The 26,322-nt window shown below is 64.0% G+C and overlaps 2 protein-coding genes across 4 annotated transcripts in view; one reads left to right on the top strand and one right to left on the bottom strand.

The window, feature by feature from the left end:
- Window positions 1-603: 603 nt before the first annotated feature.
- On the top strand, window positions 604-26,068 carry STAB1 (stabilin 1). Of its 2 annotated transcripts, none has more exons than XM_027958321.2 (69): window positions 604-774; window positions 4,900-5,036; window positions 5,372-5,487; window positions 5,693-5,778; window positions 5,856-5,925; window positions 6,318-6,413; window positions 6,680-6,790; window positions 7,009-7,205; window positions 7,406-7,536; window positions 7,708-7,832; window positions 8,116-8,195; window positions 8,379-8,516; window positions 8,656-8,796; window positions 8,939-9,001; window positions 9,300-9,413; window positions 9,491-9,544; window positions 9,784-9,864; window positions 10,211-10,369; window positions 10,777-10,839; window positions 11,079-11,174; window positions 11,419-11,505; window positions 11,771-11,882; window positions 12,338-12,524; window positions 12,632-12,725; window positions 12,828-12,986; window positions 14,162-14,257; window positions 14,783-14,878; window positions 15,020-15,067; window positions 15,216-15,346; window positions 15,502-15,613; window positions 15,988-16,065; window positions 16,154-16,252; window positions 16,380-16,478; window positions 16,560-16,691; window positions 16,928-17,056; window positions 17,194-17,250; window positions 17,631-17,714; window positions 18,161-18,356; window positions 18,473-18,568; window positions 18,661-18,706; window positions 18,801-18,877; window positions 19,053-19,178; window positions 19,350-19,423; window positions 19,552-19,626; window positions 19,846-19,968; window positions 20,241-20,288; window positions 20,502-20,579; window positions 20,693-20,839; window positions 21,192-21,332; window positions 21,406-21,465; window positions 21,711-21,887; window positions 21,971-22,057; window positions 22,169-22,318; window positions 22,415-22,471; window positions 22,552-22,753; window positions 23,050-23,199; window positions 23,282-23,386; window positions 23,515-23,622; window positions 23,699-23,892; window positions 23,984-24,128; window positions 24,208-24,341; window positions 24,431-24,596; window positions 24,676-24,785; window positions 24,879-24,998; window positions 25,080-25,229; window positions 25,309-25,413; window positions 25,496-25,642; window positions 25,725-25,841; window positions 25,922-26,068. In XM_027958321.2, exons 1-69 carry the CDS (start codon window positions 694-696, stop codon window positions 25,976-25,978), a joined length of 7,707 nt encoding a protein of 2,568 aa, XP_027814122.1. In that variant the 5' UTR covers window positions 604-693; the 3' UTR covers window positions 25,979-26,068. The 2 variants fall into 2 exon arrangements, with proteins under 2 accessions (XP_027814122.1, XP_042092052.1); XM_042236118.1 differs by having other exon boundaries at window positions 4,861-5,036.
- Window positions 25,984-26,322, bottom strand: part of NT5DC2 (5'-nucleotidase domain containing 2) — a 51,166-nt gene continuing 50,827 nt past the window's right edge. For both annotated transcript variants that reach the window (XM_027958322.3, XM_042236122.2), the window contains exon 14: window positions 25,984-26,322. In XM_027958322.3, the coding sequence (XP_027814123.1) occupies window positions 26,061-26,322 (262 nt within the window). In that variant the 3' untranslated portion in view covers window positions 25,984-26,060.

Genomic DNA, 26,322 nt, shown 5'->3' with positions numbered 1-26,322 from the left:
GCCTCAGGACTGAGTGGAGACTGGACTGGGGCAAGAGGGCTCCTGGCAGTGGGGGTGCCCCTTGGGAGAGGGCATGTGGCGGGGATGGGGGTCCGGGGGTGGTGGAGGTGGAGTGGGGCAAGCTCAGTTGAAGGTGAGCAAGTGAAGCCGGGCAGGTGACAGGGAACAGCCTCCACTTAGCACAGAGGCCACGAGGTGCCCTGAGCAGCTGGACAGATGGAGGCAGCCAGCCCCGATTTTGAGGCTGCCCTCTCCCCGACCCTTCAGAACCCCCTCCTGAGCCTCTGAATGAAACACTCTGGGCTTGTAGGTGCTTGGGGTAGGGAGTTGTCTGCATCTGCCCCTGAATGGACTTCACCAACTCTGATATACCCCAGGCTTGTGGCTAATGGTGGGCTTGGAGGCTGTGATGCCAGGAGGAGGGTCCCGGGCCAGGAAGCCCCAAGCAGGGCCCAGGCATCCATGCAGGGGTCAGTGGCCAGCACCTTCCCTTCCGCCTGCAGGCTGCTGATATGCAGGAGGAAATCCTGGCGGGTTCCTGTGGGGGGGAGCTGGCGGGGCCTCCCGGCTGCTTTTAAAGCGCCTGCCCGCCCCGTCCTGCCTGCTAGCGAAGTGCCTGCCTCCTAGAGCTCGTTCCCCACACCGCTGCCCTGATTCTGTTCCGGACAACGTGCCCGCCAGCCGCCACTGGCCATGGCAGGGCCCCGTGGCCACCTCCTGCTCTGCTTCCTGGCTCTCTGCTTGGCAGGCCCCAGCTTCTTTGGGGAGCAGAAGGTGAGTATGAGCTGGTCATCGGGGGGCGTGATATCTAGGCTCCCTTGGCCACGGTGGGAGCAGAGCGGGTGTGCTCATGGAGTAGGCACGGGGCTGGTGACACAGGGCAGCTGCTGCTTGTCTGACCACCCCTGAGCCGGACGGAGGGCTGGGCTCTTGTGCCCACTTCCCCAGGCTGAGGTCTGTGTTTTCACTGCTTTGGGGTGGCCTGTCTCTGGCTAGCCAGCCAGGTGGTGTGGGCAGCTCTCCCAGGGCTTCCCAGCCTGAGGGTTGGGGGTATGGAGCCAGGCCCATCCCCCTGCCTGGAACGAGGCCCGGTTTCTCTCTGGCCCTGGCTTGAGGGTGGGAGATGTGATCACCCCCAACCTTGCGGAGCTGACAGACTGAGAGGCTCACGTGGGCTGTGTGTAGGCGTGCTGGGTGTGTGCACATGTGTGTGTGCCTGTGTCCTGCCCTGAGAGTGCCCGGAGGCATAGTGAGGTCTATTCACACCCAGTCCTCCTGGGCAAACAGCAGCCACCCATCACACCCTCACATCCAAGAGCTGCTGTTCGCCAAGTACACAGCCCTGGGCACAGGGACGTCATGCCTTTGAATCTTCCCAGTCCCCGAGCAGTGGGCCCTGTTCTCTGCCTGAAGCAGCCAACCCAGGGATTATAGAGACAGGTTAGTCCTGCTCTGGAGCCACGCCCTGTGAGTCCTGATCGGCCACGAGGAAGGAGCTGACAGGGTCTGAGGGCACGGCTGTCGGGTTTGTGTGCACAAGCCCCCTTCGGACTGCCTGTCTGCAGGTCCGCCCAGCCCCACTGTGGGGACGTTATCCCGACTGGAGTTTCTGTAAGATCTCCCTACCCTCGGCGTGGTGACAGTCCTCGAATCACTGACAGTCAGACTGAGCTCCCAAGAAGGCAAGGACTTACCCAAGGCCCCACTGCCAGGCAGGACCAGCTGGGGACCCAGGCCCCGTGCCGGCACGGGGTCACTCATTTGCCTGGGGTCCCTCAGAGGAGGGGCGGGGAGAGGGGCCTCCCCAGCTTCAGGGCCAGGTCAGGGCTGGGGACGGGCAGATCTGAGGCTGAAAAGGTTAGGGAGATGGTGGCGGAGCCAGGGTTTCAGGCCCTGCTGAGCCCTGCAGGTGGTTCCTGCCTCCTCCCTGCCTCAGCTTCCTTGTGTGTACAGCACAAGGGAATGTCAAAGGTCACCTCATATTCTTGTGACGGGGTCTTTGGGGGGATACTCAGGCTGGGAGTTTTTCCTTGTCACGTGTGCTGTGTGCTAAGTCACTTTAGTCGTGTCTGACTGTTTGCAACCCACCAGGCTCCTCTGTCCATGGGATTCTCCAGGCAAGAATACTGGAGTGGGTTGCCATTGCCTTCTCCAGGGGACCTTCCCGACCCAGGGACTGAACCCGGGACTCTTAGTCTACTGCACTGGCAGGCGGGTTCTTTACCACTAGCACCATCTGGGAAGCCCTTTCTTGTCGCAGACCACCTGTAAATCTGCCTTCTGGGGCTGGGGTTCAGCCAGCTGGGGCAAGGGAAGAAGGCCCTGGGGATTTTGTCAGGAATGTGTCAACGCTGGCCTCTCAGCACCGTGTGTAGCATGAGGCTCACTGTGAACATTAGGAAAGTGAAGTTCTGAGGGGACGGGATGACTTCCGGGTCACAGTTAGTGAGGAGCAGGACTCTGACACACGGAGGTTCAGGCAGCAAAGTCAGGGAAGGCTTCCTGGACGAGGGGGCTTAGCACCTGCCTGTTCAAGTCTCAGCCAGTGCCCCTTCTGGGCACATGCTGATGCAAGTGAAGTCTGCAGTCTTCAGCTGGGGTTTGAGGGGAGAGGGACACTGATCTGCAACAAGGAGAATTTGGAGATCCCTTGGTCTCGAGGGAGTTTGGGTTTTGGGCCCTAGACCCCAGCTTGGGGGAATTTCTTTCATCTTCCCTCAACAAGCTTAACACCTCGTGTCTCCTGAACTTCCCCAGCAGTGTCTCTGTGGGAAGCAGACGTTGCAGAATCAGTTCTGGATTAGGGCAGGGAGGGAGGCGGTGCCTGCCCGGCTCAGACGGGTCCTGAGATGCCCTCGGGAAGAAGGGAATCTGATTCAGCACTCGGCTGGGATCCAGCTGCACTCCACCCAGTAGGATGAGTGGTGAGGTTGTAGGCCACCAGGCAGAGGGGGCCTGAGTGCCCACCTCCAGTGAGGTCCCAGAAAGGTGTGATCTGGTCACTGGTTTGGGCATCCATCCATCACCGATTTATAGATGCAGCATCTCATGAATGTGTATCCCCTCCACCAACAGGGCACGGGCTCCAGCTTCCTCCCATGCTAGTAACTCGTGCCCTGCTTAATGGAACCCCATTCTGTCCAGGAGTAAGGACAGTGCTCTCTCGCTGGTCCCCAGGCCCCTGGTGATGGCGCTGGCAGCTGTGTCTGGCTGGCCAGGTGGTCCTCAGGGGAACCAGCTGCGTGCCAAGCCTTTGCCCTGAGCCAGCAGCTGCCTGGCTGGGAGTTACCCAACTTCCTAGTCACTCCCTGGGTCAGCAAAGCCCGAGTGTCAGGATGGGGAATGAGACCATAGCATCCAGCCTACAGCCAGCCTGAGGCCTCCCACAGCAACTTCCCTCTTTGCAGACCACAGAGGGAGCAGAAAAGGCCAAATCTCAGCAGTGGGGAGAGGCCCCGGGCCCTTCATGTTCACCAGAAAACGGTTCAGGCACTATTTCTCCTTTTCTCTCGCTTGGAGAGCCACACATCTGTGATGTGTTCTAGGAAAGAGATATTCTGGGCTCACTCCCTTTGGAGTGTGTTCAGCATTTTTCAGATGGGAACTTCTCAGCATCTCCAGGCCAGGCCTCAAGTCCCTGAAACCTCGCCTCATCAAAGTGCTCCTCCCTGGGGTCTCTTCTCTCCCAGCAGCTGGGAGTGTTGCTCAGGGTCAGTGCTGGAGACAGTTGGAACATGGTTGCCCTCATGGTAGCCCCCGTGGCGGTGGACTTGGGGGAGCTATGACAGGCCAGCAGGTGGGACTTGAGGGCTTTCTTGGCACTTGGATGACTCTCTTCCTTTTCCCCTGCTCTGTTCTCCATGCAGCAGTCAGAGGACCCATTGAAAACACAAGTGAGTCCTGGCGCTCCTCCGGACTCTACCCCCCCTCGCTGCCCTGGCCCGAGCCCCTCTGCCTGTCTCTGCCTCATCACATGCGGCTGTTTGCTTCTTCCTACTTACTGGCTTTTGCCTCTTGTGTCTCCTCTGCCAGGAGCACTGCCTCTGATCAGTTTTCATGCATCCTGCAGGTCCCAACTCAACGGCTGCCTCCCCAGGACGCCACATGAGTCCTCTCAGCTCCCGCACTGCCAGCACTGCCTGACTAGTGATGGGCAGTGGCCCCCTGGGTCCCAGCTGGCATGTGGGGTCATGGGTTAGGCCTGGACCAGGGCTTGGGGCCGCTTGGCCCAAACTCAGACTCCCTCCCACATGCCTGCTCGCGTGGGTCTATTGCAGGCTTGGTGCTGGCTGCTGGGCCTCTGACCTGAGGGAGCAGGCAGGGCCCTCGGCTGGCGGAGGCAGTCAGTCAGCATAGAGCTAGGGATGTGGTCAGAGCAGGGGGCCAGCTGGACGGGCAGCCCCACGGCATGTGGCTGAAGCTCTTGTCCTGCCTGGGGCTGGGGCATGCTGTGGCCGTGTTCCACTCCCCAGCAGTGTACCTCTGTCACTTAGCGTTTGTGTTTAAATGAAAGGTGAGAATTGGCACTAGGCTGAGAGTCTAGGTTAGAGTCCCTGAGTGTCTACGGGCGAGGGCCACTTGCCCGGGGTTCAGTTTCCTCCCCTGAATCACCCAGAATGGAACAAAGACACCAGATGCCCTTTAAGTCAGAAGGCAGACACTCGGGCTTCTGTGCATGCCTCCAGGCCCCCAGGCAGAGGTGCATGGCTGTGGACATGGGGACGCACTGTGGCAGGGGACAGCCTGTGACAGGCAGGGTCCCCTCAGACTCGGGGCCTCCTCAATGAACAGATGGGGAACCAGCTCCTGGAGAGAGGGGTGCTCAGCCTCGCTGTGACCACGAGGCCTGGCTGTGTGCAGGGTCCAGGCCCCTCACTCCAAACCCTGCCCCTGGGCCAGGTCCGGTCCAAACGCTGCGACGTGAAGACCAAGTTCGTCACTCACATACCCTGCACCCCGTGCCCCGCCATCAAGAAGCGAGCGTGTCCCTTAGGCTGGACTCGAGCCTTCCCGGAGAAGATCTCACAGGACTGCCGGTGTGCCTCCCCACCGTCACTTGCTTCCGGGGTGTCCTGTGGGGTGGCAGGGGACCAAGAGGGCTTGGCAGGCCTGGGGAGTAAGGGCAGGGATTCACTCATCTACATGTCTCTTGGCCCCTCCAGTGGGATAGAGGTGGCAGGGAGAAAGGAATAGGAGGCGGGCCTGACGCTATTTACAGTGTCCGCCGCGGGCCAGGCCTTAATGCTCAGCTCGGGTCCAGGAGGGAAGGGATGGGGGGAGGAGTAAGAGCCGCGGAACCCAGGGTGGGGAGGCTGGGCTGGGGGCTGCAGGAGGCAGTCCTCATATCGCCCTGCCCATCCTTGGTCCCCAGATACGAGGTCCAGCTGGGGGACTCTCTGTTGTCCATGAGCGGCTGCAGCCTGGAGTGCTGGAAGGACATGGTGCAGAAGGCCTGCTGCCCTGGCTACTGGGGGTCCCAGTGCTACGGTATGGGGGTCCCAGCCCTGCTCCTCACGCCCCCACCCGCCGGCATGCCCCTTCATCTGGCTCATTTAATGCGCAGCTTGGCCACCTGACTCTGGCTGCCCCCAGGGGAGGGCCCACGTCTGGGGCTCCCCAGAGCTGCTGGGCTTGGGTGAACCGGGGGTCCTCGGGACAGACCTGAGTTCTATGTGTGTGTGTGGGTCTGCAGAGTGCCCCGGCGGTGCTGAGACCCCATGCAGCGGCCACGGGACCTGCCTGGATGGCATAGATGGGAATGGGACCTGCGTGTGCCAGGTGAGGGCCCGGTGACACTGGGTGGAGGGGGGGGGGAACGTGAGGGGCTGTGCTAACTTGGTGCATCTCTCCACCAGGAGAACTTTGGTGGCTCAGCCTGCCAGGAGTGTCGGGACCCCAACCGGTTTGGGCCTGACTGCCAGTCAGGTGAGCCACTGGCCCAGCAGGAGGGCGGGGCCGATGTCCACTTGGGGGCCAGTGTGGACCCAGTCCCTCCGACCAGCCGCTGTCAGACTCCCTCCCAGCCATCCAGCCTCATACATCTCCTCTGGGGACACGAGCTTTGCTTGATCACATCTCTAGCCCTTGCATGTGCTGTTCTTGGAAGCCTCCTCCAAGAAGCCGTCCCTGAGCCCTCAGACTAGGCCAGGTGCCTGCCCTGGGCTCCTACCTCCCCTGCGGTCCTGCCCTATGCCTCTGTCATCTGGAGGTTGTGCCCGTGGGCACTGAGTTCTGGAGATGCAGAGGGCAGGGGTTCAACATCCCCGTGTGCCTGCAGGTGGGGCCAGGATCCCACTTTCCCTGCATGTCCCTCCCAGTGTGCAGATGTGTATATGGCGTGTGCCGCCACGGGCCGCGCGGGGATGGAAGCTGCCTGTGCTTCGCTGGATACACTGGAGCCCACTGTGACCACGGTGAGCAGCTGCTGGGCTGGCACTCCTCACCAGCCAGAGCAGGATGGGACCTCTGCCTGCAGCCTGGCTTCCTTCTAAGTGTGAAAGGCCCACAGCTGGCTGGGGGAGGGGGTGTCATCTGAAACCCTCACCGCCCATAGGCCCAGAGAGGGTGGGGCCCTGGCCAGGGTCACACAGCAGAGTGGGCAGAGCCTCTTCGCTCCAGTGTTCCTCCCCAGCCTGGAACCTGGAGCTGCTGCAATAAATCCTCTCCTTTCTCCATTCAGAGCTGCTTGCCTGCCGGGCCCTGAACTGTCCTCGGAACTCCCAGTGCTCTGAAGAGGCCCCCTCCTGCAGCTGCCTGCCTGGCTACACCCAGCAGGGTCACGAGTGCCGGGGTAAGTCAGGGGGCTAGAGGAGGCCAGGGCCCCAGCTCAGGGCGAGCATCCTTTTAAAGCAGCAAGTGCAGTCTGGCCATTTTCAGGGAGGGAGGGAAATAGGGCCCACCCTCAAGGTGTGGACCAGCCTGCTCAGCCATCTCTGGGCCACCCTGGTTAGAGGCTGCGGAGTGCGGGGCTCCTGGGGCGCGGCTCACGTGGGCTCTGTGCCCCCGCAGCCTCCGACCCCTGCCGGCCGTCACCCTGCTCCCCACTGGCCCAGTGCTCTGTAGGCCCCAGAGGGCAGGCCCAGTGTCGCTGCCCTGAGAACTACTACGGGGATGGGACGGTGTGTCTGCCCCAGGACCCGTGCACCACCAACAACGGCGGCTGCCCCAGCAACTCCACCTTGTGTCTATACAGGAGGCCAGGCCAGGTGAGCTGGCGGCCCCCAGCGCTGCCCCCACTTACTCTGGCTGTGGCTCTGGCACAGCTCTGGGAGCCTCAGCTGCCCCGTTTATAAAATGAGAGGAGGATGACAGCCAGCGTCTGGGAGGGCAGCCGGGGGGGGCGAGCGGAGCTCTCTGGGTTCTCACGGATGTGGTGTCACCCCACCCTCCCCGGCGGGGCGGCCAGGCCTCCTGCTTATGTAAGCCAGGCCTTGTCAGCATTGCCCACGACAGCTCCGCGGGCTGCTTTGCCCACTGCTCCGCCTTCTCCTGCGACCGCTCAGCCACGTGCCAGGTGACCCCGGATGGAAAGACCAGGTGAGCACAGGGGCCTCGGGCTGGGCCCCAGGGACAGTGGAGAGGGCCGCTGGGCCGGGGCAAGCGTGTGCCCGTGCGAACCTCAGGGCCTGTGCGGGTGGTAGGTAAGGGTTGGAAGGGGGAGCCTGGCCATGCCCCCCCAACGTGACTGGTTTCTACCCACGTCCCCAGCTGTGTGTGCAAAGAGGGCGAGGTGGGGGACGGGCGCGCCTGCTATGGACACCTGCTCCACGAGGTTCAGAAGGCCAGCCAGACGAGCATGTTACTGCGGCTGAGAGTCGCCTTTGCCATGCTGGGTGTGTGACCTGCCGCCTGCCAGCAACCCCGCGCCTCACACCCAGCATCCTTGGTGGACTCTCCGGGGATGCCTTGTTTCTCTGCCCGAGAGCTGTAGAAGCAGAGCATGGGCTGGGTTGGGGTGCATGATGGAGGTGGGAGCTAGCCCCCCAAGATGCCGATGTCCTCATAAACCCGAGACCTGCCCCAACATCCCCCCGCCCCCCAACAATGCTCCAAAACCTGGAACTGATGCCTGCAGGCCTGCCAGACCCATTCTGACGTGCCCTCTCCTGCCCCCAGACCAGGGGTGCCGGGAGATCCTCAGCACGTCGGGCCCGTTCACCGTGCTGGCACCGCTCGTCTCCTCCAGGACCATGAACGTGAGCCCCCGCCTCCTCCCTGGACCCGCCCCAGTCTGAGGGGCCCGAAAAGCGTCCCTACCACCCGTGCACTCAGGACCAAGCCCTGGGAGGCTCCCTGTCCCCCCATTGCTCGGGCGGGGTGGCACGATAGAGGACCGCCCGCCCTGGGCCCACTTGGCACCCCCGCCCCTGTGCCCACAGGCATCTGTTGCCCAGCAGCTGTGCAGACAGCACGTCATCGCCGGCCAGCACATGCTGGAGGAGGCGGGGGCCCAGGCTCCACGCCGCTGGTGGACGCTGGCAGGGCAGGAGATCACTGTCAGTTTCAGCCGGTTCAGGGTAAGCAGGGGCCTTGGCCTGGGGACCAGAGGAGTCACAGGTGGGGAACACAGCCCAGGAGGAGGCGTGGAGGCGGACAGAGCCTTAGGGCAAGGGGTGGGTGTTTGGAGTCTGAGCCGATGAGCTTGTGTCTCGTCAGAAATACACCTACAAATACCAAGACCAGCCGCAGCAGACATTCACCATCCACAAGGCTAACTACCCAGCGGCCAACGGCCTCTTCCACGTCGTCACTGCCCTGCGGGTGCAGCCCCCACCGGAGCTCCCTGAGGATCCCAAGGTAAGCTATTGTTCCCCCAGCCCTGTGCCGCTGGATGACCTCTGACCTGCGCTGAGTTCAGAGAAGGCCCCGCGGCAGCTCTGGGCAGGGCTGGAGCGGAGCTCCTTCCCCTCTGGGCCCTCATGCTCGTGCCCTCTTACAGAGGACCATCGGCCAGATCCTTGCCTCCAATGAGGTGTTCACCCGGTTTGAAACCATCCTGGAGGTGAGTCTGGGGGAAAGGTCCCAGCCCGTCTGATCTTTTTGGCCAGGATCCCTCATTGCCCAGAATGTAGCCCCACAGTGACCTGGGTTTCCAGAGTAGGACGGGCCTTGGCCCACGTCCCTGTCCTAGAACCTGCCCATCCCCATCCTGAGGCTCTGCGGTAGCGTGAACCCATTGCCAGTGTCTCCCACTTACTCCTGGTGGGCGTTCCCTGCAGGCTGAGCGCTGCAGGGCCCAGGCAGGACTTAGAGGTAAGGGCTGGCCACAGAGCCCCTTAGCCTCCTTCTCACCACTACAGAACTGTGGGCTGCCCTCCTTCTTGGATGGGCCCGGGCCCTTCACAGTCTTTGCCCCCAGCAACGAGGCAGTGGATGGCTTGCGGGATGGCCGCCTGGTCTACCTCTTCACGGCGGTAAGCTCATCAGAGAGAGGGGGCTGGCGATACAGGGCCCAGAGCCTTGAGCAGCCAAGACCCCTCTCTCCTGCCAGGGTCTCTCCAAACTGCAGGAACTGGTGAGGTACCACGTCTACAACCATGGCCAGGTGAGAGCTCCTCTGGGAGGGTGGCCAGCTGACACCTGCCTCTGGGCCCTCAGAGGATCTGTCTGCAGAGTCTGGCCTTCCCCCGGGCCCCATTCTCCTGCCCGCTGCCACCTGGACTCCACAGCACAGGGAAGAGTCTGGGGACCAAGGTGGTAGCCGCAAGTCACCTGGGCGGGACTGGGCATGGCCCCGAGGTGTGGCCAGTGCCCGGCCTAAGGCCACCGTTTCCTCCACCCCAGCTGACTGTTGAGAAGCTCATCTCCAAGGGTCGGGTGCTTACCATGGCAAACCAGATCCTGGCTGTGAATATCTCAGAGGAGGTAAGCTCCACAGGGATGGACCAGTGCAGGGGCTGGTGATGACCAGCCAGTGTCGAGCCTCTTTTGGACCTGCTGTTGTGCTTCGAGCCCTTCAAGCCCAGGCAGGCCGTGGTGGGGGTCATGTGGGAGCAGGCACAGCCCAAATCCCTGTCCTGGTTCCCAGCGAAGTCGGGGGGCTCCGTGTGGCAGAAACCTCATGGATCAGGGCATGGAGGCTGGAGCGGTTCTGCCAGGGCAGGAGACGTTGCCGGGGGGCGGTGAAAAGGCGGCCAGCAGGGTGGGCCTCAACAGCGCGAGGAGCGCTGAGGGGGAGCAGGCCGAGGGTGCACTCTGTGCTCTGCCACAGGGGCGCATCCTGCTGGGGCCTGAGGGGGTCCCCCTGCGGAGAGTGGACGTGCTGGCTGCCAATGGCGTGATCCACATGCTGGAGGGCATCCTGCTACCCCCGACCATCCTGCCCATCCTGCCCAAGCTCTGCAACGAGGAGCAGCACGCGGTCGTGGCGGTGAGTGCCGCTTGGGTGGGGGCCGCCTTCCAGGGAGAAGAGGCGCCTCTGTCTAGTCCTCTAGAGAGTGGGTGGCTCTGGGGCTCGGGCGTAGGCCCCACAGTTTGGCCTGGATGTCCCACGCCCAGCCCTCAGCAGTCCCCCTGACAGGCGCTTGGCCGTCACTCGTGCCTTTCCACCCTGTTCCCAGCCTCCCCGCCCAGGCCTCGGCTGCTCTCACGAGCTCTCTCACCACGAGGCCTTCACCCTCTTCCCTCTGCCTGGAATGCCCCCTCCCCACCTCCCCTGCCCCTCCTGTGGTGACTCTTCCCCTATCTCAGGCCTTGGCTCAGTGCCACCATCGTAGGGTTTGCTAAATAAATAAACCATGACTTAGCCTTCTCCCCTCCTCCCCCTGCCCTGCCCAGGGCTCCTGTGTGGACTGCCAAGCCCTGAACACCAGCACGTGCCCTCCCAACAGCGTGAAGCTGGTGAGCAGCCCCTGGCCCTGTCCTTGGGGGCTGACTCCTGACTGCCCAGTGGGGTTTCTGCCCTGGCTCAGGGTGGGGAAGCTGGGCTGGGAGACTCGGCCGGCCCTGGAGGCGCAGCTCCACTGACGGTGGACGTGCCCGGCCCAGGGGTGGGGGTGAGGTCCTCTGACCAGGGCTGCCTGGCGAGGGGGCCAGCCCAGGACCCCTGTCTGCTGACCAGCCTGGCCCGGCCCACCCAGGACATCTCTCCTGAGGAATGTGTCTACATCCACGACCCTACTGGGCTCAACGTCCTGAGGAAGGGCTGTGCCCACTACTGCAACCAGACCATCCAGGTGAGCCTGGGCACCGGACGCTCACTCCCTAGCGACCCGGGGCACTGGCTTCTCCTTGGGAGCTCCCCAGGAGGGCTGGGTGGGCTGCCACCCTCAGAGCTGCGCTGCCTCCTGATGGTGGAAAAGGTGTCCCAGAGGGGCCTTGCCCAACCCCTGCTGCAGACGCGGGACCAGGGAGCAGCAGCCAGCTGGACCGGGGGGTCAGCATGGCTCCCGGCAGACCCTCAGATGTGTTCTCTAACAGAAACCTGGCTGCTGCAAGGGGTTTTTTGGGCCTGACTGTTTACAGTGTCCTGGGGGCTTTTCCAACCCCTGCTACGGCAAAGGCAACGTGAGTCCTCTCCTCCCCTGGCATGATGGGTGGGGGGATAGGGGCACCTAGGTTGAGCAGAAGTCACCCATGAACCCTCCCAGGCCAGGTGCCTTTTAGGTGGCTGGTTCTTTTGGCAGCGTCGGTGATTCAAGGTCTCTCCCAGCAGGAGGTCTTCTTCAGGGAGCAGGAGCACAGAGTTAGGCTGTGGGGAGAAGGGGTGTTGTGGGAGAGGGTGTGGATAATCGCCTCCCAGTGACTGTTCTTGCCTCCTGCCCACCCCCAGTGCAGCGATGGGGTCCAGGGCAGTGGGGCCTGCCTCTGCTTCCCAGACTACAAGGGGATCGCCTGCCACATCTGCTCCAACCCGAACAAGCATGGAGAGCAGTGCCAGGAAGGTGGGTGGTCCTGGCCAAGGCCCCCTGCCAGGGAGATAAAGGGTCTGCTTGCAAGGTGGGCTGGGGACTCCCAAGACATGAAATAGAACCTCAGGAGGAAGGGTTCAGGCCACAGATCATGGAGAAGGTTTTGGAAACACAAACAGGTGTCTGTCTGATCCATGCCGGAAAGACAACCACGGTTCAATCTAAAGCATGAAGAGTTTAGGTCAGACACACAGAAGAACTTTCTGATGGTGTTGGGAGCAGGGCAGCTAGAATAGGGTAACTGTAAGCAACGAATTGCTCCGTTCTTGTTTCTCCCTCTCTCCTTTCGAGTCTGGGATGACTTGACTTTGTGCCCTTGCAGTCAGACCTTTTCTGGCTGCTCCGGTCCGAGCATTGCCCAGCTGCATCCTGGCTCCCAGCCAGCCATGCCTCTGCCTCAGTTTCCCTGCTCCATCTGCTCCTTGCAGACTGCGGTTGCGTCCACGGTCTATGTGACAACCGTCCGGGCAGTGGGGGTGTATGCCAGCGTGGCACGTGTGCCCCAGGCTTCAGCGGCCGCTTCTGCAACGAGTCCACGGTGAGCTGTGGGTCCACGGAGCAGGCCCAGCAGTGCCACCCACATGCCCGCTGCGTTAACCAGGGGGGTGTCTCCAGGTGAGGACGTGGGCTCCCTGTCTGCCCCCCACCCGCCGTGACCGCGCTTGTCAGTTTGCTCAGCGCTCGCTGAGGCTCACTGCAGGCCCTTCGTTCACCCGCCCCAGGTGTCTCTGTCTGGATGCCTTTGAGGGTGATGGATTCTCCTGCACACCCAGCGACCCCTGCTCCCGCCCAGACCGTGGCGGGTGCTCGGAGAACGTGAGCCTGGCCCCTGCCCTGAAGGCCTGACCCATGGGCTAGAGGCGGGACTCCCTCGTCCCCAGCCTGCCACCCTGAGTCCTTTCTCCATGGCTCTCACAGGCTGAGTGTGTCCCTGGGGCCCGGGGCGCCCACCACTGCACATGCCACAAGGGCTGGAGTGGGGATGGTCGTGTCTGCGTGGCCATCGACGAGTGTGAGTTGGACTCGCGAGGCAGCTGCCATGCTGACGCCCTCTGCAGCTATGTGGGGCCTGGGCAGGTGAGCTTGGCAGGCCTCAAGAGGGCAGGGTGGGGTGGGAGTGGGGAATTCTCCCCCTAGCTCATCTGACTTTAGCAACATCCATTCTAAGAACTCAAGCTCAAGGTCTCAAACCTCAGACACAAGTGGGAATGCAGTTCTGAAATGTTGAGTTGTACAGTCTGAGAGCAGCGGACAGGTGCCAGACGCCAACATGAAGGTCCCAGTAGTTTGAGAGGAAGGTGCGCTCCAGTGCCAGTCTAGGGCAGCATTGCTTCCAGACCAGAAGGCTGCGACTCCCGCCTCTCGGGGGTGACGACTCTGCCCTAACTGGCCGCTGGGGCCATCGTCTTATGACAAGTAGCTCATCCACTCGCTCACTGCTTTCCCACAGGTCACCAGGCACCTGTCACATGCTAGTCACTGTTCTAGACGTAGGGATTCAGTACTGAGCAAAAGCTCGAGGGGAACCCTGCCCAAGGAGACTGACATCCTGAAATCTTTAGACTCGTGCACATCCAGCTCTGGGACTCGGGAGTCTCAGACTCCAGTCACAGGATCTCAGAACCTGAAACCTTCCCTGTAAGGCCTGTCAGGCTGGTGAGCCCGCAGACTGGCTAGCGTTGAAGAGTCGAACATGCAAGCTGGGAGGCCAGGCCTGGCTGTGTCAAGGTCAGCCTCTGGGTGGCCCGGGCTGGCACAGGGACCCATGGGGCTCCCTCTGCTCCTGGACCACACCCATGGGGCCTCAGCAGAGGCACTCAGGTGACCTGAGAGCTGGATGCGAACTCCATCAGGAGCTTTCAAGTTCAGAGCTGAGGATGGACTAAGCAGGTGGAGGTGCCCTGAACATGCAGAGAGGGGCAGCTGAGATCCGGGGAGCCTCACTAGCGGTTCCCCTGCAGTGTGGACATGCGCTGCAAACCTCAGCAGCCTGGCCAGGCCCCAGGCTGCATGGGAGGCCCCACTCGACAGCATCACTTCCTGGGATTCTTCCCAAGAGCCGGTCTCCCCTCAGGGGGTCAATCTCTGCACTGAAACTCGACCCTCCGAGGGTGGGGCTGGGAGAGGCTCCTCAGGGGTCTGAACAGGCCTCTCCAGAGGCACACGCCCATCGGGGGCTGAGGGTCGGGGAGGAAAGAGTTTTGTGCTTCTGGTGCGATGAGGCTCCCCACCCCCAACCTCTCCGTCTCCAGAGCCGGTGCACCTGCAAGCTGGGCTTCGCGGGAGACGGCTACATGTGCAGTCCCATTGACCCCTGCCGGGCAGGCAATGGGGGATGCCATGATCTGGTGAGGGGGCCCCTGAGAGGTCTCTGTGCCCAGGGGAGGCATCAGGGTTGGGGGAGGTTGGCCCCTGCAGTGTCCCTGTCTCCGGTCAGGATTGGGATCCTTCTGTATCCCAAATCTGAACCCTGTCACCTGCTTGCCCATAAGACAGAGCTTTGATGCCTCCTTATGAAGGCCACACCCCTGCCCAGACTCCATCTCCACTGCCTGCCCCACCTTGCCGCCCCTTAGGCTTGGCTAGCTCCTCCTCCTCTCAGCTCAGGCCTCTCCTGAGGGTCCAGGGCCTCCCAGCTGCCCCGTCTGCTGTGGTGGGTCAGTGTGACGCATGTCAAATGCTCACTGGTCTTGGGGGGCAGGGCCAGGCCCAGCAAAGGAGCCGCTTGAACACAGACTGGGTGGAGGGAGAGAGGGGTGGGTAGGCGGACAGACAAGTGGATGGGCTGGGGCGAGCGGAGAGATGGAGAGGGGTGCTATCCTGCTCGCCATCGGGTGCTGAATGGAGGCCATGTCTCTGCCCTTCCACCCCAGGCCACCTGCCGGGCAGTGGGGGGAGGCCAGCGGGTCTGCACGTGTCCTCCTGGCTATGGGGGTGATGGCTTCAGCTGCTACGGAGACATCCTCAAGGTGAATGGTTCCCTGCTCTCTGACAGGAGTCCTTTCGTGTACTCGGAGGTGGGGAGGGCAGTGGGGCAGTGCTCAGGGTTCCCGGGAAGGGGCTCAAGTCTGGCCCCAGACAGGTGACTTCAGCTTTTTCTCTCCCTTCAGGAGCTGGAGGCAAATGCCCACTTCTCCGTCTTCTACCAGTGGGTCAAGGTAGGATCGGGTGGAATGCTGGGCTGGGGACTCACATCCAGGCCACATAACAGCTGGGGGTGGAGGGCAGGCCCGGAGGCTGGGGACTGCCATCTCAAGGTGGTGGCTGCCTTCCTGACTCCTGTACGCCCACACACCGTGTGCACAGGGGGCCGGCATTACTTTTCCTGCCGACAGCCAAGTCACAGCCCTGGTGCCCTCGGAATCTGCCATCCGCCGGCTGAGCAGCAAGGACCAGGCCTTCTGGCTTCAGCCAAGGCTGCTGCCGCAGCTGGTCAGGTGGGCTGCCAGGGCTGGGCTCTGGGAGGGGGCTCTCGTGCAAGACCCAGCCCCTCCCCAGAGGTCCTCAACTTAGCATGTGTTCACCCTTTGGGGTGAAGTGTGTAGGTTACACTAACCTGGTTCCATGGCCCCCCTAAACCATGTCCCTCCAGGGCCCATTTTCTCCAGGGCGCCCTGTCCGAGGAGGAGCTGGCCCGGCTGCACGGGCAGAATGTATCAACCCTGAACCCCACCGTACGCTGGGAGATTCACAACGTCAGTGGGGTATGTGGTGGGCTTTGGGCAGAAGGGGCCCTACGGTGCATGGGGGTGATTCGAGTGGTGGCTGCAGGCTTCCCAGCCCAGGGTCCCCTTGCCCTGCCAGGGCCGAGCCCAGACGCTGTGCTCAGGACACATTTGCTACTGGGCAGCATCTTCGGGCTGGAATGAGTGCCCAGCTGGGGGTTGTCTGTCCGTTGTGGTCTGCGTGTGCACACCTGTCCCCTCATGCCTGGTCCCCAGCGAGGGTCTGTGTGCCCATGTGGTAGGTCCTGAGTTGGAGGGTGTCCAGGTCGGTTGGGCACCGTGTGGCCAGCAGCCACTGTTGGTGCTGTTAAGCGTCTGCCTGTGTCTCCTGAGCTCTCCCTGCTGCCTTCCAGAGGGTCTGGGTGCAAAACGCCAGCGTGGACGTGGCTGACCTCCTTGCCACCAATGGTGTCCTCCATGTCCTCAGCCAGGTATGGCTGGAGCGGGGCACGCGCACAGGGAAGCTTCTAGGCAGGCCAGGGCAGGGGTGTGCTGACCAACCCCTGTGCTCCATGCCAGGTCTTACTGCCTCCAAGAGGGGATGTGCCGGGGGGGCAGGGGCTGCTGCAGCAGCTGGACGCGGTACCTGCCTTCCACCTCTTCCGGGAGCTGCTGCAGGTAAGGGCGGGCGAAGCAGGGCATCTGGTCAGGGGCGCCCTCTCCCTGGCTGTGGCCAGGCTGCTGGCTCCCAGGGCGGGGACTGAGGGCGAGCGGGCCACCCCTGACACCTGCCCCCTGCCCCTAGCGCCACAGGCTGGTTCCCCAGATTGAGGCTGCCACCGCCTACACCATCTTCGTGCCAACCAACCGCTCTCTGGAGGCCCAGGCCAACAGCAGCAGCTTGGTGCGATCACCGGGACCGGGGCCACCGGGGGTGGGCCAGCCTCCCATGCCACGGCCCCTGAGCTTCTCCTCCTCGCTCCAGGACTCGGATGTTGTGCGACACCACGTGATCCTGGGCGAGGCGCTCTCCACGGAGGCCCTGGGCAAGGGGGGGCACCGCAGCTCCCTCCTGGGGCCCGCCCACTGGCTTGTCTTCTACAACCACAGTGGCCAGGTTGGCACTAGGCGGGGGGTGGGCAGAGCAGACCCTGCCCCCAGCACCCTGCTCCTGAATACCCCTTTCCTTTGGAGTTCCCCCACCTGGGCACCTCCAGCCTGTGGTCCAGGGACGGCTCATCCCGGGAGACCCCCCTAGTCCATGGGGTTACGCCAGATCTGGGGCACCTCCCTGGCCTGCAGCCCTTGAGGTAAGGGTGGGGAGAGAGGGTCAGCCTCTGCCCCCCACCCCAGCCCGAGGTGAACCACGTGCCGCTGGAAGGCCCTGTGCTGCAGGCCCCTGGCCGCTCGCTCTTCGGCCTGTCGGGGGTCCTGACAGTGGGCTCAAGCCGCTGCCTGCACAGCCACGCAGAGGCCCTGCGGGTAAGAGGCCGGGCGGCGCTGGCTAGCGGGAGGGGCGCCTGGGGAGGGTGGGAGAGCTGTTAGCCCGCTGAGGAGGCCAGGTGGGTTTGGAGCCCCTGCCTCAGGACCGCCTAATCCTCTGCCCTCTTTCTCCTCAGGAGAAGTGTGTGAACTGTAGCCGGAAATTCCGCTGCACTCAGGGCTACCAGCTGGAGGTGAGAAGGGGCCCGGCCCATTCTGTCCCTGCTCCACCGGCTCTCACGTGCCCTAGATGTCCAGGCTCCCCAGCCCAGCTCTGCTCACCCAGGCGTGGGCTCCTGGACAGCGTGGGCCACTCGACTTCCCTGCAGGCCCAGAGGCCTGGGTCATGTCCGCCCAGAGGAGGCCTCACCCAGACTCACTTGGCCTGTGGCCCACGTCTGGGTCTCACCCACCCTCTCTTCCTGGGGTCTGTTCTGGCCCTTCTTTGACCCTTTTGCTATCTGTCCTGCTCACCTGTCTCACCAGCTGATCACTGTAGTCTGTCTGTCTGCCCATTCACCACCTTGCCCCTCCCTGACTGCTGGCTGAGCCCTCTGCCTGTCCCCGTTTCCAGGACACCCCCAGGAAGAGCTGTGTCTACAGGTCTGGCTACACCTTCTCCCGGGGCTGTTCGTACACGTGTGCCAAGAAGATCCAGGTTTGCCCTGAAACAGGCCCCCCATCCCACCCCCCCGCCTTTGACCAGAGAGGAAGAGGTGGGAGTGGGGCAGGGCAGGAGGCCAGATCAGGCTTCAGGGGCAGCGGCAGGGGGTGGGACGGAGATGAAGCCGGGATGCCCAGAGGAAGGGGAAGAGAGAGAGGGCTGAAGTTGGAGGGGCCGGTGTGTGTCCCTGAGGCCACGTCTCCAGGGACTGGGGGTGCGGAGGGGGAGAAAGCTCTCAGCCTGGAGCTGACTGCATCAGCAAGCCCTGGGACAGCAGTGGGGTGACTGCGCCCCTGCACTGTGGGGTCTGGCCTGGCCCTTCTTTCAGTTCTGCTGAAGAGGCTTGTGGAGGGCGGGCTCCGTTTCTCCGTGGCCCCCAGATGCCTGGCCCTGCCGGCCCCCATGGTTTCCCACCCCTGACATCCTAACGCCCCTCACAGGTGCCTGACTGCTGCCCTGGCTTCTTCGGCACCCTGTGCGAGCCGTGCCCGGGGGGTCTGGGCGGCGTGTGCTCGGGCCACGGGCAGTGCCAGGACCGGCTCCTGGGCAGCGGGGAGTGCCGCTGCCACGAGGGCTTCCACGGGATGGCCTGTGAGATGTGCGAGCTGGGCCGCTACGGGCCCAACTGCACTGGAGGTGAACCCGGGGGGCGGGCAGGAGAGGTGGGGACGCTGGCCGAGGGCAGTGGGCACGGAGACCCCAGCGCAGGGCGCTGGCTGACGCCTGTGCTCCCCACCCCATCCTGCTGCCAGTGTGTGACTGCGCCCACGGGCTGTGCCAGGAGGGCCTCCGCGGGGACGGAAGCTGCATCTGCAACGTGGGTTGGCAGGGCCTCCGCTGTGACCAGAGTGAGGAGCAGCCCCCCAGGGGGAGGGGCGAGTCCTGGGGAGGTGGTTCTGGGGTCCGCATGGTCAGAACCATCATCCTCCTACCCCCGCAGAAATCAGTGGCCCTCAGTGCCTGCAGAAGTGCGACCCCAATGCCAAGTGAGTGAGCTTGGCCCGGGGAGCTGGTGGGTGGGGGCGCTGGGGCCAGGGTTGGGGGCCAGAAGGCCCGCCTGAGCTGTTGCTGTCCCCCCAGCTGCGTGCAGGACTCGGCTGCAACCCCTGCCTGCGTCTGTGCCGCGGGGTACTCGGGCGACGGTGTCTCCTGTTCAGGTCCAGCCACTCCACCGCCCCAGAGCCCTTTCCACGCCCTTTAGATCCAGTCTCTGTCCCCTCTGGGGTCTCACCCTCCCCCTGGCCTTCCCTGTTCTCCCCTGCGCTGCCCCTGGTCCCTGCTGTCCCCCGCCCCCCGCCCTGCCCATAGCTCTCTGCGCCTGTCTGCTCCTAGCGGTGGACCCGTGCGCGCGTGACCATGGCGGCTGCTCCCCCCACGCCAACTGCACAACCGTGGCACCTGGTCAGCGGACGTGCACCTGCCTGGACGGCTACACGGGCGACGGGGAGCTGTGCCAGGGTGAGGCTGGGGTCCCCCACCAGGGCTGATGTGGGCTGGGGGTCTGGCTTCAGTCAGACCAGGATGGGCTGAGGGGCATGCGGGAGTGTGGGTGCTGAGAGTAGGGGGAGAGCACCCGGATGGATGGACAGATGGAGGGGCCAGCCCTCATCCCAGCGCCTCTTCCCCTAGAAGCCAACAGCTGTCTCATCCGCCATGGGGGCTGCCACATGCATGCCGAGTGTATCCCCACAGGCCCCCAGCAGGTGAGACAACTTGGGGAGCCGCACACTGGGGCTGGGCCGTCCCCTGCAGGGCGGGGTGCTCCTCAGACCAGGCCCTCGGAGGGGCGCGCCTCCGTCCCGCAGCCCCGCTGACTGGGATCTGTGACCAGGTCTCCTGCAGCTGCCGCGAAGGTTACAGTGGGGATGGCATCCGGGCCTGTGTGCTCCTGGACCCCTGCTCCCAGGTCAGGCCCCCAGGGCACCCCCAGCGTCAAAGAGGGAGGGGCCGGGGAGGGGGTGCCCAGCCTTCCTGAGCCCCAGCGGGGTCCTGAGCGCCTCTGAAGGGCCCCACGAGGTCAGGGCTCTGGGGCGTGGACAGGGAAGCTCATGGCCCCTTCCCCAGGGCTGGTTGGGGCCGGGGAAGCCTGGGAGTCACCGCTGCCTCTCTCCTGTCCCCACCGCAGAACAACGGAGGCTGCAGCCCTTATGCCGTGTGCAAAAGCACAGGGGATGGCCAGAGGACCTGCGCCTGCGACGCAGTCCGCACCGTGGGGGATGGCTTCACTTGCCGAGCCCGCGTCAGCCTGGTAATGATGCCCAGGGAGGGCCCCGACCTGACCCTGGCAGTGCCCTCCATGGGCCTGAGCCATGGTGTTGGCTACTGTTCCTGATCCTGACTCCACCCAGGCCTGACCCAGTTACGGTCCATGAAACCCATTCTGACCCCAGAGCAGACCACCCTGGCTTTCCTTTCCTCATCTCTGCCTTGGCCAGACCTTGGGCTCCCGGTGCTGGGACAAGCACCAGCCCTGATGAGGCCGATCAGACTCTGAGCTGACCCTTGACTTCCCTGCCTCAGGAGCTACTTCGGGACAAGCACGCCTCCTTCTTCAGCCTCCATCTCCTGGTGAGTGACCAGCTGGCCCCCACATCCTTCGTCCAGCCTGGGCCTCTCTGACCTGCAGGTGCCACCTATCTCTGAGCCTTGATAGTCTCATTTGGTCAGGAGCTGACTGCTGGTTTGGTTTCTGAGTCCAGGTCTTTCCTGGAAAATCAGCAGAAGCCTGAAGTTGGTCCCAAGTTGCCCTTCTTCCACTCAAGCTGTTACCCTCTCCCTCAGGAATACAAGGACCTCAAGGGGGACGGGCCTTTCACGGTCTTTGTGCCGCATGCAGATCTGATGACCAACATGTCACAGGTGACTCGGCCCTTGGAGCAAGGCTCGGGGGGGGGCGCCTGCTGGGCTGTGGGCCCTGCCTGGGCACAGAGGTGGCAGTGAGGCCCCCGGTACTCTTGTGACTCCTGCTGCAGGACGAGCTGGCCCGGATTCGCGCCAACCGCCAGCTTGTGTTCCGGTACCACGTTGTTGGCTGCCGGCAGCTGCGAAGCCAGGAGCTGCTGGAGGAGGGCTATGCCACCACGCTCTCGGGGCATCCGCTGCGCTTCAGCGAGAGGGAGGTAGGCCCAGCTCCGCCCGCCCCCGACGCGGGCTGCCCACAGACTCAGCACTCCACTGCTCCCAGGGTCCTCGCCTGGGCCCTGCGCCCGTGCCTTCAAGACCCTCACCTTCCCAGGCCGGCTTTACTGACAGGGAGATGACGCCAGCCCTGGACGCTGCGTGGTACCAGCCAGGGGCTAGTCCTGGGCTCGGGACTTCTGAGTATGGCCCCGTGTCCGTGGGGCTCCCGCCAGCTCTTTCCCTGGCAGGAGGCGAGAGCCGCCCTCTGCCTTGGTCCTGCCCACTTCCTCCCCTGAGACTCGCCCCAGGCCCCCCGGCACTTGGCTTCATTCATCCCGGGCACACCCCCAGGGCAACATCTACATCAATGACTTCGCGCGCGTGGTGAGCAGCGACCAGGAGGCTGTGAATGGTGTCCTGCATTTCATCGACCGCGTCTTGCTGCCGCCGGAAGCGCTGCACTGGGAAGCTGACGCTGCCCCAGCTCTGCGGGTAGGACCTAGCTGTGGGCCTGGGACCCTCCCTCCCCTCCTGACCTCGCTGCTCACTGAGCCCCTGTCCCCAGAGAAACTTCACCGCTGCTGCAGAGGCCTTCGGTTACAAGATCTTCAGTGGCCTTGTGACGGTACTGGCCCCGTGTGAGATTTTCAGTGTGTGTACATGCGGGTGACCGTCAGTGTGTGCGCTCATACGTGCCCGCACATCTAACTACACGCGTGTATGTCCATGTCTGTCGGCCTGGGATGGCTGCAGAGGAGTGTGGCTGGTGGGAAGGTCACCCGGGTCCCTGGAGCCCCTCCTGGGCCCCTGTAGTCCGGGCCCCTCCATCAGCCACTGGCTGTGACCGCTGCACCTCCTCTCTCTCGCCAGATGGCTGGGCTCTTGCCCCTGCTTCAAGATTCCTTCCACAGGCCACTCACCATGCTGTGGCCCACAGATTCTGCCCTACAAGCCCTGCCTCCCGATCGCCAGGTCTGGCTCTACCATAAGGACCACCGTGACAAGCTGGCAGCCATTCTGCGGGGCCACGTGATCCGCAACGTTGAGGTGGGTGCACCCCCAGGGCGTGGTCCCTACTGCCTGCCCCTCAGGCTGCCCACCCAGCTCCAACCGTGGCTCCATGTGTTTAGGCCTTGGCAGCTGACCTGCCCAACCTGGGCCCCCTGCGCACCATGCATGGGACCCCCATCTCCTTCTCCTGCAGCCGCGCACGGCCGGTGAGTCTGGGGAGGAAGCTTGAATGAGGGCGGCAGGAGGCAGCGGCCGGGACTGTGGGGCTGCAGTACGCCTGTGACGCCGCCCGCCTACCGCATGCCCCTCCCCGGCAGGGCGCGCTCACAGTGGGAGAGGACGCCGCCCGGATTGTGCAGCGACACCTGCCCTTTGAGGGAGGCCTGGCCTATGGCATTGACCAGCTGCTGGAGCCGCCTGGCCTTGGTGCCCGCTGTGACCGCTTCGAGACCCGGCCACTGTGGCTGGTGAGGGAGGCCAGAGGTGGAGGGGGCATGCCAAGGCCACTTGGCACTGTCCCGTCCACCCACTTGACTTGCCGTGTTGCTTTCCTTTCCTTGCAGAAAGTTTGCAGCATTTGTGGGCTGGAACCCCCCTGCCCTCCAGGCTCACAGGAGCAGGTAAGGGGCTGGGCGCTAGGTGGTGGGTTCAGGCAGGGCCCAGCAGGCGCAGGTTTGCAGCCCAATCCCTCTTGGCCCAGGGCAGCCCCGAGGCCTGCTGGCGCTACCTCTCCAAGTTCTGGACATCCCCTTCGCTGCACCCGTTGGCCCTGCGCAGTGTGTGGACGCGGCCGAGCCACTGGGGCCAGCCCCGAGGCCTGGGCAGGGGCTGCTACCGCAACTGTGTCACCACCACCTGGAAGCCCAGCTGCTGCCCTGGCCACTACGGCAGCGAGTGCCGAGGTGAGCATCCCGAGGCTGCAGACTCTGCCGACCGCCCTCCCAGCCCCCAGGACCCAGCCCCCAGGACGGCTGGGAGCACAGCAAGGGGCTTGGGGTGGGTGGACCTGCAGGAGAGAGTGTTCTGAGCAGAGGCGGGGTATAGGTGATACGAGAGCTGGTGGGCTGGGCACTGGGGCTGCTTGTGCCAGAGCCTCCGCTGCCACTGGGTGGAGGATGGAGTGTGTCCAGGCTGGGGCTGCATGTGCTGGGCTCCTGATGAGGCCTGACCTCGCCTCTCTCCTCACCCCCTCCCCGAGCTTGCCCTGGCGGTGCCAGCAGCCCCTGTAACCACCGCGGCACGTGCATGGACGGCATGAGTGGCAGCGGGGAGTGCAGGTGCCACGTGCATTTCACCGGAACAGCCTGTGAGCTCTGTGCCCCGGGAGCCTTCGGGCCCCTGTGCCAAGGTAGGCTGTTGCCCGGCCCTGCCCTGCTCCCTGACCCCCGTGGCCCGTGTGCCAACACCATCCTGCCTCTCCCTCTCCCCAGCCTGCAACTGTACCTCCCATGGCCGCTGCGACGAGGGCCTGGGGGGCTCCGGCTCCTGCTTCTGTGATGAGGGCTGGACGGGGCCACGCTGTGAGGTGCAGCTGGGTGAGTGGGCCCTGTGCTTGTGCCCACCCTGCACACACCAGTGCGTGCCCCAATTGCACACTCGGATGGAAGGGAGTCCAGGAGGGCAGCCACTAACCTGGATGTGTGGGGTGGGCCCTGGGGGACAGAGCTGCAGCCTGTGTGCGCTCCGCCCTGCGCACCCCAGGCCGTGTGCCGCGCTGGCAACAGCTGTGAGTGCAGCCTGGGCTACGAAGGGGACGGCCGCACGTGCACAGGTAAGCAGGGGTGGAGGGCCCACTCCCCTCCCGCCCCCTCCTGTGCCCTGGCCCAACGCCCTCCTCCCACCTCCAGTGGTGGACCTGTGCCAGGATGGGCGTGGCGGCTGCAGCGAGCACGCCAACTGCAGCCAGGTGGGCACAGCGGTCACCTGCACCTGCTGGCCAGACTACGAGGGTGATGGCTGGAGCTGCCGGGCCCGCAACCCCTGTGAGGACGGCCACCGCGGCGGCTGCAGTGAGCACGCCGACTGCCTCAACACTGGGCCGGTGAGCATGGGCAGCCGGGCCACCGGGTGGGGGCCCCCCGATTTTGGCTGCCCCAGGCCCTGAAGGGTGCCCATCTGCTCTCCTGCCCCAGAACACACGGCGCTGTGTGTGCCACGCCGGCTACGTGGGTGATGGACTGCAGTGTCTGCTGGAACCTGAGCCACCTGTGGACCGCTGCCTGGACCGGCCGCCTCCCTGTCACGCAGACGCCGTGTGCACTGACCTGCACTTCCAGGGTGTGCTTCCCCGCCCCTCCCCACACCCTCGCTTTACCCGGGTGGCGGCCCACTGACCATGCGTCCCTCCCCTCTGCAGAGAAGCGAGCCGGTGTCTTCCACCTCCAGGCCCCCAGTGGCCCTTATGGCCTGAACTTCTCAGAGGCTGAGGCAGCTTGTGGGGCCCAGGGAGCTGTCCTTGCCTCTCTCCTTCAGCTCTCTGCTGCCCAGCAGGTATGTGGGGCCTGGGAATCTGGAGCCAAGCCTGTGGGGGCCTTTTTGAGTTGGGCCTTGGGTCTCAGCCTGCGCTTCTGCCGTTGCAGCTGGGCTTCCACCTCTGCCTTGTTGGCTGGCTGGCCAACGGCTCGGCTGCCCACCCCGTCGTCTTCCCCGCAGCAGACTGTGGGGACGGCCAGGTGGGCGTGGTCAGCCTGGGCGCCCGGGAGAACCTCTCGGAGCGCTGGGACGCCTACTGCTTCCGCATGCGAGGTACGGCCGCCCCCCCAAGCCCACGCGCTTCTGCCTCTCTCTGCCGACCCACTCACTCACTGCACTGCCTTCCCTGCAGACGTGGCCTGCCGATGCCGTGACGGCTTCGTGGGTGACGGGACCAGCGTGTGCAACGGGAAGCTGCTGGATGTACTGGCCACCACTGCCAACTTCTCCACCTTCTACGGGGTACCCAGGGGCCAGGGGTGTGGTGCAGCGGGGATCCTTGGGGAGGGAACCCACAGGGAACCCACCCACAACCCTGTGTCCCATCATCCCCAGATGCTACTGAGCTACGCCAATGCCACCCCGAGGGGTCTCGAGTTTCTGGACTTCCTGGACGACGAGCGCACCTACAAGACGCTCTTCGTCCCTGTCAATGAAGGTTTCGTCGACAACATGGTAACAGGGAGTGTGGGGAGGGCAGGGCCTGATCCTGCTTTCTGATCTTGGGCCACGACAACAGCTGTGCTGTGCCCACAGACCCTGAGCGGCCCAGACCTGGAGCTGCACGCCTCCAACACCACCTTCCTGAGCACCAACGCGAGCCAGGGTGCCCTGCTCCCCGCGCACTCGGGCCTCAGCCTCGTCGTCAGCGACCTGGGCCCTGGCAACAGTTCTCGGGCCCCTGAGGCGAGTCTGGAGGTGGCCCGTGCCCTGCTGGCCCAGCCCTGACTGATCATCACTGGGCCTGACTCCGGTCTCCCTACAGGTCCCAGGAGCAGTGGTGGTCAGCCGCGTCATCACGTGGGACATCCTGGCCTTCAATGGCATTATCCACACTCTGGCCAGCCCCCTGTTGGCGCCGCCACAGGCCGTGAGTTGAGCGTGGACAGGCAGGGCGGGGAGGGGTGAGGGGGCCGCTGCGGCCAGGTCCCTCACACTCTCCTCGTTTGCAGCGGGCAGTGGTGGCCCCAGAGGCCCCGTCTGTGACAGCGGGCGTGGGGGCTGCGGTGGCTGCTGGAGCCGTCCTTGGCCTGGTGGCTGGAGCCCTCTACCTTCGTGCCCGAAGCCGGTCCACGGGCTTTGGCTTCTCTGCCTTCCAGGTAGCTGGGCTGGGGGCTGAGGGAGGTGTGGGGTCCAGGCCAGCAAGGCTGCTGAGGTCTCACGACTCACGTGCCTTTCTAGGCAGAAGATGCTGCTGCTGACGACTTCTCCCCGTGGCAGGAAGGGACCAGCCCAACTCTGGTCTCCGTCCCTAACCCGGTCTTTGGTAGCCATGAGGCCTTCTGTGAGCCCTTTGATGTGAGTGGGGGGTTGGGGGGTGGCAAGGGGACCTGGGACCCAGCCTCGGCCTAGACACTAACCGACAGTCCCGCGCTCAGGACTCGCTCCTGGAGGAGGACTTCCCCGACACACAGAGGATCCTCGAGGTGAAGTGACAGGCTCGAGGGAGACGGCTTTTATTGCCCGGAGAGGGTGGGACAGGTGGGGCCGGGCCTGATCCAGACAATAAAGGTACTCTCAGCGGATGTGCGCCATGTCACTAAGGAAGGGCGTCTTCATGCAGCCGGTGCAGAGCTGGTCCATCCAGAGCGGTGCCTCATGCTGCAGGGGGGTGCGGCGCGGGTAGAAGGTGAAGTCCACGCGGTAGTTGAGCAAGCAGCTGAGGGAGGCCATGTAGAGGTCGGAGAAGCGCACCAGCCGCCGCGAGAAGTAGGTGGGGTTGTGGAAGGTGCGGAAGATGCTCCCGAACTGTGCGTTGAACAGCGCCTTGGTGACGCAC

This window comes from Ovis aries, chromosome 19 (assembly GCF_016772045.2).
Source record: "Ovis aries strain OAR_USU_Benz2616 breed Rambouillet chromosome 19, ARS-UI_Ramb_v3.0, whole genome shotgun sequence".
In the NCBI taxonomy this organism is placed as follows: domain Eukaryota; kingdom Metazoa; phylum Chordata; class Mammalia; order Artiodactyla; family Bovidae; genus Ovis; species Ovis aries.
This window is presented reverse-complemented; position numbering and strand designations above follow the sequence as displayed.